Below are 15,664 nucleotides of genomic sequence, written 5' to 3'. Positions count from 1 at the left end.
TCTGGGGTCGTCTTGGCATTCCTTTATGAGGGCAGCTGTATCCAAAATGTGAGCGAGCAATTCGTCTGTTGTGTTCACCTTTTCTTTGTACTGCGCTTTTCATCCATCCCCACAAACAAAAAACTAACGGAGTGAGGTCTTGGAGACCTTGGTGGCCGTTCCATCGGTCAGGGAAAGTTCGATTTAGATATTATATCATCAGATGGGGTTAAATGTGCAGGAGCTCTGTCATGCTAAAAGTACATACCAATCCTTATAGCCAAGGGAGCATTCTCCAATAGTAGTGGATGTTGATTTTGCAGAAAGTCTAGATAAATAAGCCCTGTAAGACGATTTTGTAACACAACTAGCTCAATAAAATGATTGTCAATGATACCGCACCACACATTTACAGAGAAGCAATGTTGAAAATTTGTTTCTACGGTGGTATGTGGATTTTCATCTGACCACCTACGAGAGTTATGGGTGTAGTTTTTGATACTGTCACGGGTGAAAGTAGCTTCATCGCTGAACAGTATTAATGGAATTAATCGGTGATTAGCATTTACCCATTGACAAAATTCCAATCGCTGGGCATCTTCTCCTGATTGAAGGCGTCGCACCTGCTGTATGTGAAATGGATACAAGCCGTGCTCATGTAATGTTCGCCATACTCTTGTCTGTGGAACACCGATATGAAATTCTTCATGTGCTAATAGTAGGACTACGTCCTACCGACTGAAGAATGTGTTCTATTTCATCCATATTTTGTTCATTTGGCATGTTCAGAAGAAATATGAGCACTGGGAACTGTGCCAGTCTCATGCAGTTTGGTGTAAACATTAGTAAATGCACTTGAATCAGGTATTCTGCAGTTAGGAAACTGGCAGTGGTGTTCTCTACAAGCAGTGGTAGCATTTCCATCATGGAAACCATAGACAAACACCATATTGGCATATTCAGCATGTGTGAAGATGTGCAGCATTCTTAACAACACTTCTAACACTAAACAGCATCAGGTTATAACTGCTTCTTGATCACATCTGATTCAGGGAGCTGTGCATGCTGGTTTCAAGCAGCTGTATCTCCATATCCACCGAGAATTGGACACATGTTTATGTGAACTTTTTTACTCAGAATAATCTACTATAATCTCCCAAAATATTTACTATTCCTCCCGAATCACCCTGTATATAGAAAAGACATTCAACAAAAATTGAATATCTGTGTGATATGGAATGGAGTAAGTGAAGAATGGTTAATTAACATGACTGTCATATTTTGTAGGGAGTTAAAGGAGTTTTAAGAGATGTTTTGTGAGAACTGCTTCAAATGTGTTGTGTATAATATGAGAATACTAGTTTTCCGAAATTTGAGTTTTTTTTTTTTTTTTTTTTTTCCCTTTCAGTTTTGTAGGCATTTTGTCTACAAAGTGGCTATTACTAAATTTTTATACACCATAATTTTTATACATTAGATTAGTATGGTTTGTGTTGTATGAAGGTGGCATGGATATTTTGCTCAGCCAGTTTGACTTTTTTCCACTGACACATAAAACTTAGTTTTATTTTAATATGCCTTGTTCTTATTTATTATTATTTTTTATTATTTATTTATTTATTTGTATAGTCCCTTTTTTATCCTTTCATGAAAAGGAGGTTTCTCTGTATAGTTCAAACAACTCTGTAATAGGTACTTTGGTTGTTTTTAATAGTGATATACAAAAGTAGAGACAAAACTGTACATTAGCTGTACTTTATTTTCATAATGATCTGGGTTAACAACAGTTTTTTGAGAGATGAGAGAGAGATGGTTTCTTCATTAAATACTAATCTGAATCAGACTGAAATTTAAAATGAAGAGGGTACATTACATTATGGTACTAAGAAAATAAATGCACAAGGCATAATACACTACGAATTAGAAATTCACTACAGAACTATCAGTGGTATTTCACAGTACTTTGTTTGTAGTAGTGAACTGCAACAGTAGTATTAGAGGCATCAATTTAATTGTACAGTAGAACATCAGTTATCTGGAATAATTTGAAAGGCTGATCTTTCTTCTTTCTGTTTTATTAACGGTAGTACAGCAAGCTCCGGTTATAGTGATCATGTTTGCAAATCGAATTTTGATTGTAATAAGTGAAAGATCAAGTTTACTACCCATTTATAACAGATTGTACAAACAAAAAAGCCCAATAAACTGAAAACTGCAAGTTGTTTTTATTGTTTTATGGTTGTAACCTTCAGAAATATGCTTTATAAAAATATCACAGAGACTATTGGGTTTTCTTTGAAATCATGAGTGAATTTCAGATTAGTTTAGCTCCAGATTCGGTAAGGATAATATTGGCCTGAAACTGTGCAATTTATTATTTTTCTCAATTTTTTACGGTAAAATGTGAATGAAAAGTAAACATGTAGTTTTAATATTGCAACAAAAAAACGAAAATTACTAATAGAATTAGAAAAAGTGAAAATTTAGGAAATCTCTCCAAAGAGTTTAATGTGAGGACATCAAGAAAAATTCCAGTGCTATAACACAATTTGTGTAGATTATGGATAGTGAAGGAGGATCTAGCAGGAATGAGCCAATGTCGAAACCTGAAAATGCCGCTTTAGAGAGAGTGCACTCACTTTATTTTTTTGTTTTCTTCAGAGCAAACTTTAGGTGAACCAGTGTTTGGCCCAATGTTGTGTGAAAAAGCATTGGGTTTTAATTGAAAATTAAGAGGTAATGAAGATTTTAAGGCAAGCACAGGTTGGCTGAAAAACTTTAAACCTAGATGTGGTATATGTGAAGTAGATATTCAAGGCAAAAATCTTTCTGCAGATGAATCAGCAGCAGTGTCCTTTGAAAAGTAAGTTTGCTTCAGTTATAGCAAATTAAGAGAAAAACGTTTATAATTGTTAATGGACTTATTATGGAAAGCATTACCGAGAAAAACCCTAGCCACTAAAAGAGAAATGCCTGCACCAAGTTTTAAGATAAGAAAATAGCGAGTTACAATTGCTATATGTGCAAATGCCACTGGGGACCTACATATTGTCCATGCTCGTTATCGGCAAGTCGAAAAAAACTGAGAGCATTTAAAAATCATAAAAATGCCTGGATGGGTTTTTCTGTTTTCCGAGGTTGCTTTTTTTTCCTGGTAAGATTAAATTTATTTAATCTTTCCGGAAAAAAACATCCAGAAAATTTTTTGCTTCGATTATCCCGAAAATTTGGCTATCCGGAAGTCTGACATCAGTTATTCCAGATAACTGACACTCTGCTGTATCTCATATTGTAACTACCTTCACAATGTGTTACCATGCTATTGCACTACCTCAAATAAGTAATGCTTCACCAATGGAAAAGACTATTGTTACTTATTCTTGGTGATACCGCCACCACCACCATTTCAAGGCTTATTAGCCTATTATCGGTGGGTGGGCAGGTACCCTGGTGTTGCCATCATGCTAATCCAGTTATTAGCATTAGCAGTAGTAGAGGCATTTAATGCAAGAAAGCAAGCTTATGCAGCATCATCCAAAAAAAAATAAAGTAAAATAAATAAATAAAAAATAACCACTTCCACTTACCCCTCTGTTCGTTCGAAATACCTGTCCAGCTGAGCCTTAAATTTATTTAGGCTATCAACTTCCACGACAAGGGATGGAAGTCTGTTCCACCTACCAAACACCCGCTGGCTAAAGGCAAATTTCCGCACATCTATCCTACATCTCTCTTTCCTCAATTTGAATTTATGCCCTCTCAGGTGATTATTCTGAGCGAGAGGAAGAATCCCATCAGCATTGAGCATGCTAAAACCATTCAAGGCTTTGTACACCTCTATCAGATCACCTCGCTGGTGCCTAGTCTCCAGACACTGTAATTTGCAAAACTTAAGCCTTTCTTCGTAAGAGCACCCCTTTGTTCCATTCACTAATCTTGTTGCCCTTCTCTGTACTCGTTCCAGCAGCTCTACATCCTTCTTGAAATGAGGCCTCCAGGCCTGTATACAGTACTCTAGGTGTGGCCTGACCGTTTCCTTATACAAGGGAATAATCACCTCCTTATCCCTGCTAGAAAAATTCCTATATATCATTGACAATACTCCATGAGCTACTCTTGCAGCCCATCTGCAATGCTCAGAGAACTTCATATCTGCCTGCAAACTACCCCCAGGTCATTTTCATTCTCTACCACTGTCAGTGTAGTACCACAGAGTTGATACGTTGCTCTGGGGTTGCTGTTTCCCATATGTAGTACTTTACATTTGTCAATGTTAAACTTCATTTGCCACCTCTCAGCCCATCTGCTCAACCTTTCCAGATCCTGTTGCAGCAGCATAGTGTCAGTAGTGTCCTTGACAACCCTGCCCACCTTTGTATCGTCTGCAAACTTGGACATTAAGCTTGATATACCATCATCAGTATCATTTATAAATACAGAGAACAATAAAGGACCCAATACTGAACCCCGAGGGACTCCACTAATAACATTAATCCACGATGAGCAGTGTCCATTGATTACCACTCTCTGTCTTCTCCCCCTCAACAACCCCTTTATCCAGCAGCAATTTGCCTCCAATGCCACACTGCTCCAATTTGTGCAGCAGTCTTCCATGTGCAACAGTATCAAAAGCCTTTCTAAGATCCAAGTATATAATATCAAAGTTATTCCCTGCATCCAGTTCTTTTGTGACTGCATCATAGTATCCAATCAAATTGATCAGGCAAGACTTCCCCTTAACAAAACCATGCTGTGTCCAACCTATAACTGAAGTCTTGTCTAGATGATCCTGCAGTGCTTCTTTAACCAGTGCCTCCATTAATTTTCCGGGAACAGAAGTTAAACTCACAGGTCTATAATTACTTGTGTCAGCCTTTGATCCTCCCTTGTGAATTGGGGTCACATTTGCACATCTCCAGTCCATGGGTATCTCCCCTGAGTCCAAGGAAGCCCTCATAATTATGGCTAAGGGTTTGCTTACTTCCTTTGCTGCCTCCTTTAATATAACTGGATAGATCCCATCCACCCCAGGTGCTTTTCTTGTGTTTATCTTCAACAATTTCTCCTCCACTTTACTCTCAGTTATTACAAGATTCTCTAGCTTACTGCTAGAGTTGAATACACCTCTGGCATTCCCCTCGCTGAATAACTCCTCATGTGTGAATGTCGATACAAAATATTCATTTAGTTTGTTAGCTACCTGAGCAGGGTCATCAACAGTTGACCCATCGATATCAAGTGGACCAATCTGATTCATCCCCTTCCTTCTAGAGTTTACATAAGTAAAGAACTCTTTGCTGTTTTTCTTCGCATCCCTTGCCAAGGATTTCTCGTAATCTGCCTTCGCCTGCCTAACCTCCTTTGTAACTTGGTTACAGATCAACTTGTATCTATCATAGGCTTCTGTGTCACGTGTTAATTTGTATGTATCCCATGCATTTTTCTTCTCTGCCATATGCCTCATTAGTTCATCTGACATCCATTTAGGCCTAAACCTTGAACAGTATTTCTTAGTTGGTATGTAAAGCCTAGTAGCGTGCAAGATAAGTTCTTTGAATGCTTCCCATTTTGAATTTGCTGTTGGTAACGTCATCAGTTGATCCCACTGTATAGAATTTAAATACTGTCTCAGTCCATCGTAGTCGCCTTTACGAAAGCAATACCCCTTCCCTTTACCCCTAATGGTAGTTACCTCTTTGAGTAACTCCCACTTCAGAACACTGTGATCACTGCCACCTAGTGGTTCATTTATCTGCAGATTCTTAATGCATGAAGAATCACTACTGATAATCAAATCAAGAGTATTACTCCCTCTAGTTGCCTCCCGAACATGCTGATGTAGAAAACAATCATCCAATAAATCCACAAAAGCCTTGCTAGTGTGTGAGTGACCAGCCCCCCAAATTCCAGTCAATATCTGGGAAATTAAAATCCCCCATTATAAGACTCTCTGATTTACTGGCCCACTCTATTTCTCTGTACAGTTTCTTAACTCTATTTCTCTGTACAGTTATGAAGTATAACTCCACAATATGAGATGCCAAATGGTGTACATAGTAATAATACTAAGAAAATTAATGCACAAGACGTAATACACTACGAATTAGAAATTCACTACAGAACTATCAGTGATATTTCATATAAAATAGTCTTCTCCATTCGTGAAGTGTTACTTATTTGAGGTAGTGCAATATCGTGGTAACTCATTGTGAAGGTAGTCACAGTATGAGATACAGTTAAATCAATGCCTCTTATACTACTGTTGTAGTTCACTACTATAAAAACAAAGTATTGTGAAATATCACTGATAGTTCTGTAGTGAAGTTCTAATTGGTAGCGTATTACACCTTGTGCGTTTATTTTCTTAGTATTATTACTATGTATACCATTTGGCATCTCTCATATTGTGGCGTTATACTTCATAACTGGGTTGGCATGACTTCAACACCAGGGTACCTATCCCCCACCGATGATAGGCCAGTAAGCCTTGAAACGGTGGCATCTGGGTAGTGGTGGTATTCACTGAAAATAAGTAACAGTAGTCTCCGTTGGTGAGGCATTACTTGATAGGTAGTGCAATATCATGGTAACTTGTTGTGAAGGTAGCCACAGTATGAGATACAGTTAAATCGATGCCTCTCATTGTAGTTCATTACTACGAACAGAGTATTGAGAAATTCAGGGGCGGGCCATCCCGAGGGTGCCAGGGGTGCACTGCACCTGGGTGCCAACGTTCAAGGGGTGCCTGAAAACCTGAAACTTACATACACATATGAAGACAATTTTAAATGTCATATTTTTCTGAATATGAAATGTTACTGAACTTTTGTTGATGTGTGCATAATGCATAATGTGTGCAAAATACTCTCAAATATACTATATGAATTAACCCTTCGATACTCATGCGAGGTCCAGGTGGACTCCAGCTTTTTTTTACACGGCTGTACTTTCTTGGTAAAAAAATTTCCAGAAACACTGTTCACGGCACCTTTCTAGGAAGTTGTGTAGGACTCATTCGTTTATTCTTTTTATGAATGAAATTTCGAGGAGGAGCTAACCCACTTAGGAAGACAGAGCAGCTTGTTCTTGCCCTGGATCTATATAAGACAAGCTAAGTTATGTGACTTCTACCTGTGTAGAATGCACAGTGGCCTGTGGCAATGACCACAGGCCTCTGCTGTAGTGTTTAATTTGGAAAAAGCATGCTTTTTCCAAATTAAAAATGGTAAAGAACCATTTAAGATCAACAACATCCCGAGGGTGCCAGGGGTGCACTGCACCTGGGTGCCAACGTTCAAGGGGTGCCTGAAAACCTGAAACTTACATACACATATGAAGACAATTTTAAATGTCATATTTTTCTGAATATGAAATGTTACTGAACTTTTGTTGATGTGTGCATAATGCATAATGTGTGCAAAATACTCTCAAATATACTATATGAATTAACCCTTCGATACTCATGCGAGGTCCAGGTGGACTCCAGCTTTTTTTTACACGGCTGTACTTTCTTGGTAAAAAAATTTCCAGAAACACTGTTCACGGCACCTTTCTAGGAAGTTGTGTAGGACTCATTCGTTTATTCTTTTTATGAATGAAATTTCGAGGAGGAGCTAACCCACTTAGGAAGACAGAGCAGCTTGTTCTTGCCCTGGATCTATATAAGACAAGCTAAGTTATGTGACTTCTACCTGTGTAGAATGCACAGTGGCCTGTGGCAATGACCACAGGCCTCTGCTGTAGTGTTTAATTTGGAAAAAGCATGCTTTTTCCAAATTAAAAATGGTAAAGAACCATTTAAGATCAACAATGATGCAAGAAAGGTAAACAAATTTGAGTCTCAGCGTTGAAACATTGTTTCCAGTTTCAATATTTCTGAAACTGTCAGTGATTTAATTTGAGTCTCAGTGTTGAAAAACGTATTGTTTTCAGTTTCAATATTTCTGAAACTGTCAATGATTTTTCAATAAGAAATCAAGAATAAACATTATTTAGTTTTTTACTATGATCTTATATTCTTCTTTGTTATATAATTTATATGTATGTATAACCTTTACTTCAATGTTTCTTTTCTAATTAATTTTTAATTTATTCTTTTTATTAGTTGTGATTATGTAAATTGTAAATTTTGTTGTCATACAATTATAATTGTATTACTTTTGTGATTAATTATCATTATATGAATAAAAGTACAACAAAATATAAATATTTTTGAGGGGTTGCCAAATAGTGATTTGCATCTGGGTGCCACATTCCCCAGGAAAGCCCCTGGTGAAATATCACTGATAGTTCTGTACTGTATTACATTATAGTGAATACATACTATGGAAACAACTAACAGCCAGTGAAGCAATAAGAACCAAATGGCGTGTTTGATAAAAACACAGAATCTCAGCAGAAAAAAAAGGACTAAGCAGCAAAACACTGGTAATTATTTTAAAGCTGTATAAGCCTGTACACAATGTGTAAGTAATGAATGCAAATTACTGTAATGTTCTCCAATTTTTCCTGTTTTCCATTATAATGTAATATAAAAGGGAAGTAGAAAAAAATTAAGAAAGCACATTTAAAATGAACTATCCAGTAAAGTTTACTATCTGAGGTATCCTCTATCCAGATTTTTTCAGATAATTGGGATTCTACTGTATATGCACTAACAGCTGTGCAAGAATGCAAATAGTGCAATACAAGAATAAAGTCACAGTATGTGTGTCTGTGTGCGTGGACTTTGGTAACTCTGCTGATGCATAAAAATTTAAAAACCATGAAAATGTAATGACAATTATTTTCGTGGTTTTGAGCATGTAGTTCTCTAAACTATCCAATTTTAAATTTTGCATAAAGATGACTACTTGTACTTCTGGTCTACAAGTATGTTTTGAGTTATGTGGTTAATGCATTGTTATATATTAAAATATATCATGTATTTTAATATTTGAATATGCTCGGTGTAGTTTGTGTTGTTCTAAGAATTCTTAACAAAATGCTCTGGTGGTGGTGGTGGTGGTTCTATTTCACACTTATATTAACTCAATGTTTTGCATATTTTGTTGTTAAACTTATATATCTGTATTATTGTTTGAACTGAGTACCACTGTCAGTAAGTATTGATTTAAATTTTCATTCATTCATTACTGAGCATGTGCATCAATTAACATGGTCATTGATGCTTGATTTAAGTGATTGATATCATTGATTGAAGCCTGTACTATAGAAAATTTAATTTTACTTAGCAGCTGTGTATACTAAATGAAGCAGTAAATTTTTTGCAGCAGAAAGGCAAGGTAAGTTTTGGTTTGGATGATATTTGCTGTTTAATCTTTTAACAGAAAGCATGTAAAACTGTTGGGCTGTTGCAGTTTCCTAATTTTTACATATTAACAGTGTTGTTAAACCTTTGTGAAAATAATGATCAGTGATGATACATTAAAGGCAATTCACTGATATAAAATTCACAAATATATGATTCTTCATTAATTTTGTCAGTCATGACACTGCCCATTTTTTTTTGCAAGGAGAAATATATGGAAATATCTGCTATTTGCCCCCCCCCCCCCCGCGTGCCAGTTGAGGCAGCGCCTCCGTAGCCAGGTGGGAAGGAGCAGCAGTGCGTAGCACACGCTTCTTGATTAGACCGGGGTTCGAGCCCATCACCACCAAATACGGAGGATGCGGAAAGGTCAGGGAATGACCACCGCATGTCCCGGAGCAATATGGCCTTAGTTGCTAATGCTCCTGAAAACCAAATAACAACAACAACCATTTGAGGCAAAACTTATTTCTTATCTTTCAGAATGTATTTTATTTCTCCCCCACCCCACAAAAAAATATCAGTAGTTGATGTCCAGGGTGTGGTAAATAAAATGTAGCGAATATTGTAAATAACACCAATGTTGCATAATTAATATGTTAATATATTTTATTACCTTATTGTGGGAAATTTAAAATGAATAAAATATTAATTATGCATGTGATAATGCAAAATAAAACAATGTAATTTACAGCATACTGAAAAATAAAATTCCTATAATGGCTACACATATCAATTTTTCCACAGATTTTCATGTGTATTACAGTGAATGAAAATCACTGAATATTTGCAAATGGCAGAAGGTTGGGTTTCTTATACCATGAGTTCATCCTGAGTTCAAAATATACAAAGCATTGAGTTAATATTGAATTTATCTGTATTATTGGAAATCTGCAAATGATAAGGTTGAGAGCCCACGAGAAAAGTATTGTCTACTATTTTACCTGTGTTGAGCAGGGCACAATTTTATATTTTTGATGTGAATGGCTATGGCACAAATATAAGGTTTAGGTATGTGTATATTCATTTAATTTAAAAGCAAAACAAAATTCTGTTACTGTGCAGTAGCATTCTTAATGAGACTTGCATGTTTAAATTTTTGAAGTGTAAACAATCTTTTCTGTTGTGAATAAAAATGGTGGATTTAAAGATAGGTAAAAAAATTCAATTTGGAAAGCACTTTCTTGTCTCAAAAGGATATTTTGCTGCACCTGGAAATACCAGGGATTTATTCTTACTATAGACCTATTAATTAGATCTGATAGGTTTATAGTAAGAAACTTGCTTTTCCACCTATTAAAAAAAAAAAACACCTTTATTACCTTTATTTTATAAAATTTTTGCAGTAGCAATCAGCATATATAAACCAATAATATACATTTAAATATTATCTCTATGAAAAAAGTGTAATGGAGAAATTATTTAACTTTTGACTTCATTTAGTAGTGTATATTTTCCATCTTATTTGATAAATAAACTATCTCAAAAAAAATTAAAAATATCATATGTCATGATTTAATATAGTTAAAATTATTAGTTGAACTTATTTTACCTCTAGCAGATTTATGTTAATTTACTTTATAATGACGAAAGTGATAACTTTAATTTGAAATTCTATACATTTCTAAATCTTACAGGAATTACATGTCCAGCCAGGAAGTAGTTGACTTCATCCTGGAGAGGATATCACAAGAAGGGAAAAAATTTTCAAACATTTGTGAAGAAGTAGGTTGTAAATTTATATAATTAAATATAAATCTACATTGTTTAATAGTGAACCTCGCAAATTTCTTAGTGATGAAAAATTTTTTACTTTGCAGTAACTTGTAAATATACCTACAAGCATGTCAATTACTGAAATTTGTGTTTACCTTTGACCAGGTGTGTAGGACATGGCATCAATTAACACAGAAAAACTTGTGTAGATTTTTGAAAAAATGTGAAAACTTTAATTATTTATCATGTATAGTAAAACCCCATCACCAATATGTATTAATTATTTTTTGTAAATGCATTATAACCACAGCAGCTTATGTGCCATTAAACCCCCATAACACACACAGTTATTTTTGTTGGAGAAGTACAGACATAAGTAATTCTTTAAATAAGGCTTTGTTTTGGGGTAGAAATATAGGCTTAATAAAGCTAATTTTCTAAGAGTGCCAGCTGTCAGTTGTAGCCAACATAAATTATTAACATTATTTTATTTTATATATATTTTTTTTTTGGTTAACAAAATCACTTATAAAGAATTTTTGAATATTATTATTATCCAGTATACAGGCAACCCCTGCAACACTACTTCTACAACAGTTTCGCTCTAACACGATTGACAAATTGCGACAATCCTCACATAACATGGTACTTATATAATACATTTCGCTTTAACATGGTTAGAGAATTGCGGCAAAACTCACATAATGTGATATTTTTGAGCTTTTTTTTAGGAGAAAACCCTACTATTCTGTTGGATGTAATTTTTCAATGTTTCCATTCTTTTTTGCGAATTCCCGCTGTTGACTTAATAGTCGTTATGCAAAAAAAAATATTGGGAAACCTCCGTATTTTATTTTGTTGGGAAATTCATGTAAGGTTCTGTGCTATTGAACTTGTGCTTGTTTGAGACCATAAAAAATTGTGACTTTGAAGTGTGCAGTTCGTGACTTTTTAAGGTTATTGTAAGGTTATTTTGGTTTTTATTTGATTGTTTATAAATTTTTCCGGGCATGTATTACTAAACTTTGTTCCTAAGAACCATATTGGAATAATTTCTTTGTTGTGAATTAAATTCCAGCCCTAAATTATGCCTAAGGAACTTAGGCATAATTTGGGTAATTGCCGATTTATTTAAAGAATGGTTTCTAAATTGTTTTGTGCCAGCTGTGGGAAAACTATTTAAAGTGGAAAAAATCTAGATTTCAAAGTTTTATTACTATTAGATAATACTCCAGGCCATCCAAAAGATTTAAGTCATCCAAAATGTTGAAGTAATGTTCCTACCACCTAATACAACTTCTTTAATTCAGCCATTAGATCGAGGCATTATATCTACCTTTAAAACTCATGACATGAGAAATTGTTACAATGGATTTTGGAAAAAAATTGATTACGAATCTATTGAAGTGATGAAGGCATGGAAACATTTTTCAATTGTGGACCGTATCAGAATCAGCTTTGTCACTCCAAGAAGTAAAACCATCAACATTAAATGCATGTTGGAAAAATATATGGCCAGAGTCAATTCATTCAGGAAATATGGTTGAACCGGCAGAAAACGGAATCTGTAAGATAGTAGAACTTGCTATGTCGGTAGGAAGGGAAGGTTTTGATGATATGACTATTGAAGACTTTCAAGAATTACTGGTAGAAAAAGAGGCTGGCAAAGCAGATCTGGTGGATTTATTATCTTCACTTTTTGAACATATTCTGTAACAGAGAAAACATTCTTGTTTGATTGTGCTTAGCAGCAATGAAGAGAAAGAAAATTAAATGAATGTACATTATCTGACATATATGTATCACAGTTTGTAAGACATTAAGTTATTACTATTTTTAATAAAAATTTAAGTTTCTGATAGTTATAAAAAAAAAAGTCTTTTTGTTAGCTTTTGGAACATAACCCCCTTTTTGTACTGGTTCTTAGTCCTGTATAACATAGTTTTGCACTACACGAGATTTTATAGGAACCTAACTACCGTTTTATATGAGGGTTACCTGTATTGTCAAATAAATAAATATATATATATATTTTTTTATTTCCTGTTTTCATTTATTTCTTGCCTTTTTATCCCAAAAAATCTAATTGGCGACTGTTGCATTTCTACGCCAAAAATGGCCACTGCTGTGACTAAAAATGAACCTGCTTGAAAATGTAAATAAATCACTCTAAGCCAATTTTATTTTAAATATGAGACCCTGCCATGACATCCTCTTGCAAGACTAATTGGTCTCATCAGTGGGTGGTCTCTAGTAGTGATTGTCATTCCTTTGGAAATTGCTTATTGATATGAGCTGCAATGTTTATATGTGAAAGATCACTTCAGATATATGTTGTACTGAGACAGCATTATTTTAGGCAGCTAAATGTCTACAGTCTACTAAGCATAAGAGTGAATAGGATAGTTGTACTTTATACAATCTTATCTAGACTATATAGCATATTAAAATTTCTGAAAAATTAAAATTGTAAAAAGTATTTTTTAAGCATATATTGCAAAGCATTATTAAAAAATATATTACATATTATTCTATGCAATCAGCAGTATATTTTGTGAATGAAGTTTTAGTAAGTTAAAAGCTTCCTTCAATATATTGGCAATTTGTCTAGCCATCATACACTTTGCTATTTTTACTTTATTTCTCAAATTTTAAGGTTGTTTATCAATAATCATGGTTTAATACATAGTAAACTCTATAAAATCTGGAACTCTTTAAATTTTACAGTAAATTTTACAAAAGAGAGAGAAAGAGAGGAATAAGAAAGAAAGAAAAAAATCAACATTTCCTAATCCGGATATATTAAGACAGCATTCCAGCGCTCATATTAACAATTGCGCTTGTCTTTAAGAATTCATGGGGGGGGGAGACATTTCATTCTTTATAAGATGCTTGCAAGACTGTTGTCTTTTAGTCTGTTTTTCAGGCCAGCAGGATTTAAAAGTGCCAAGTTGCAAAGGCTAGATACAAACTTGCCTTTGCAACAAGTTGTCCTGGGTTGAACTACTTTCATATGGATGGCTTCTCTAAAAGGTTAACTGACCCTTTGTTTAAAAGATGAGACTGCTATGACAGCCTTTTTCAGGACTAACTTGTCTCTCATCAGATAGCAGGTAGTCTCTAGTGAAAACACGCAGATAAAACAAGATGTAAAGAATTGTTCCATGTTTTGCCTGTATGCAAAATCAGTTTTCAAAGTTGTAATATAGCTAAAGCTATTTGTTGAAAGAGCAATGCATTATCCATGCAGTTTAAATCCTGCTGCCTGCAAAAACAAATGAAAGGACAAGATAGTCATTATAAATGTTTACAGATGTAAATAAGTTAAATTGTTTGTTTAATATTTATTGAAATATGCTCCTCTGAAACTGCACTGCCACTATGTATACCTCACTAAAATCCAGAAATTTTAAAAATCTGTCACTTCTCAATCCCAAGGGTGACAGATTTTAGAGAGTTTACTATAGTTGCTTTAAGCAGATTTTTTAGTTAATAAATTTTGTTATGACATATGGGAGGATACAGGTAAATCTAAATTTAAGGAAGGTAAAGGGGAAAACATGCAGAGTATTATGCTACTTTTTTATGTAGTTGTGCATTACCTTTATCCTTTTTGTCTTTACAGCTTTTTGACCACTGCCTTGCACCGAATACAAGAGGAGATGGTACAGGTTGTGACAATATGACATGTATTATTATTAAATTCTCTGATCTTGAGTCTCAGCCTTCTGCCAAAAGACCATGTCCAGAGGATGGCACACTTGAATCTGTTTCAAAAAGACTTAAAGGAAACACTACAGATTCTAGTGTGTCATGAGTAATTTTGCATTATATAGTGTTACTGATGTATTGGTTCACTGCTCTCTGTCCCACCATGAGAATAAATGTATATATTGACACTTTTTTTTTTCTGCATATAGCACCTTTCTTTTTCAGTCTTTTTAATATGATTTGATATTTTGTGTTCTATTTATCTCTTATCAGTAAATCAGTTAAATCAAATAATTGAAATTTCATAATGTTGCAATTTGTGGGACATTTACCATTGTGAAAGAATAGTCAGTTTGTACAATCTACACATAATGTTGCACTTATTTCCTGAAATCCCTTCCCCTCCCAACTATGATGACAAAGTCATTACAACCTCTTTTTGGTTATTTTATATCCTAATGGATTTAAAAAAAAAAAAAACACAATTAAAATTTTACTCAGAAATAAACATTTCAGACTTTTAATTGTTGAACTATTTCATTTATATAGAAAAAATATTGCAGACGGATAGTAATTTATATGTTGAAAATATTTTCACTTTAATTTCCATTTTATTATACAGAAATGATGCCTTTAGGCTGTCATTAGGATTTCAGTAATTGTACAAATTAAATCTTGTATTTTAGTGTGTTTATTAAAATTTGTTTAGGTAGTCTATTCTTTTCTGAACAAACACGCACCATTAATAATTTAATTTTATTAATCTGGAAGTGAATTGCATCAGCATAAAGCATTATTTCTTCTAATACAGAATCTCAAAAATTGTATTCTTTAGCTCCTAGTACTTTTTCTCCTATGAATACAATATATTAATGAGCAGATCACAGTTGACCCTGGTTCTAGCCCCTTAACTGCTGAATGAGTACTCTCTTTTATTCTCTTTGTAAA

General features: G+C 34.4%; 1 protein-coding gene across 2 annotated transcripts in view; it reads left to right on the top strand.

Annotated features, from left to right (window-relative positions):
• Positions 1-15,198, top strand: part of LOC150087472 (putative protein phosphatase CG10417) — a 143,286-nt gene extending 128,088 nt beyond the window's left edge. For both annotated transcript variants that reach the window (XM_090371205.1, XM_090371204.1), the window contains exons 8-9: positions 10,927-11,014; positions 14,631-15,198. In XM_090371205.1, the coding sequence (XP_090227331.1) occupies positions 10,927-11,014; positions 14,631-14,822 (280 nt within the window). In that variant the 3' untranslated portion in view covers positions 14,823-15,198. The remainder of the gene's footprint in view (positions 1-10,926; positions 11,015-14,630) is intronic.
• Positions 15,199-15,664: the final 466 nt, after the last annotated feature.

This window comes from Mastigoproctus giganteus, chromosome 4, assembly GCF_048544385.1.
Source record: "Mastigoproctus giganteus isolate SK-2022 chromosome 4, ASM4854438v1, whole genome shotgun sequence".
NCBI classification, from domain to species: Eukaryota; Metazoa; Arthropoda; class Arachnida; order Uropygi; family Thelyphonidae; genus Mastigoproctus; species Mastigoproctus giganteus.
The sequence above is the reverse complement of the archived record's forward strand: the minus strand, read 5'-3'. Positions and strand labels throughout refer to the sequence as shown.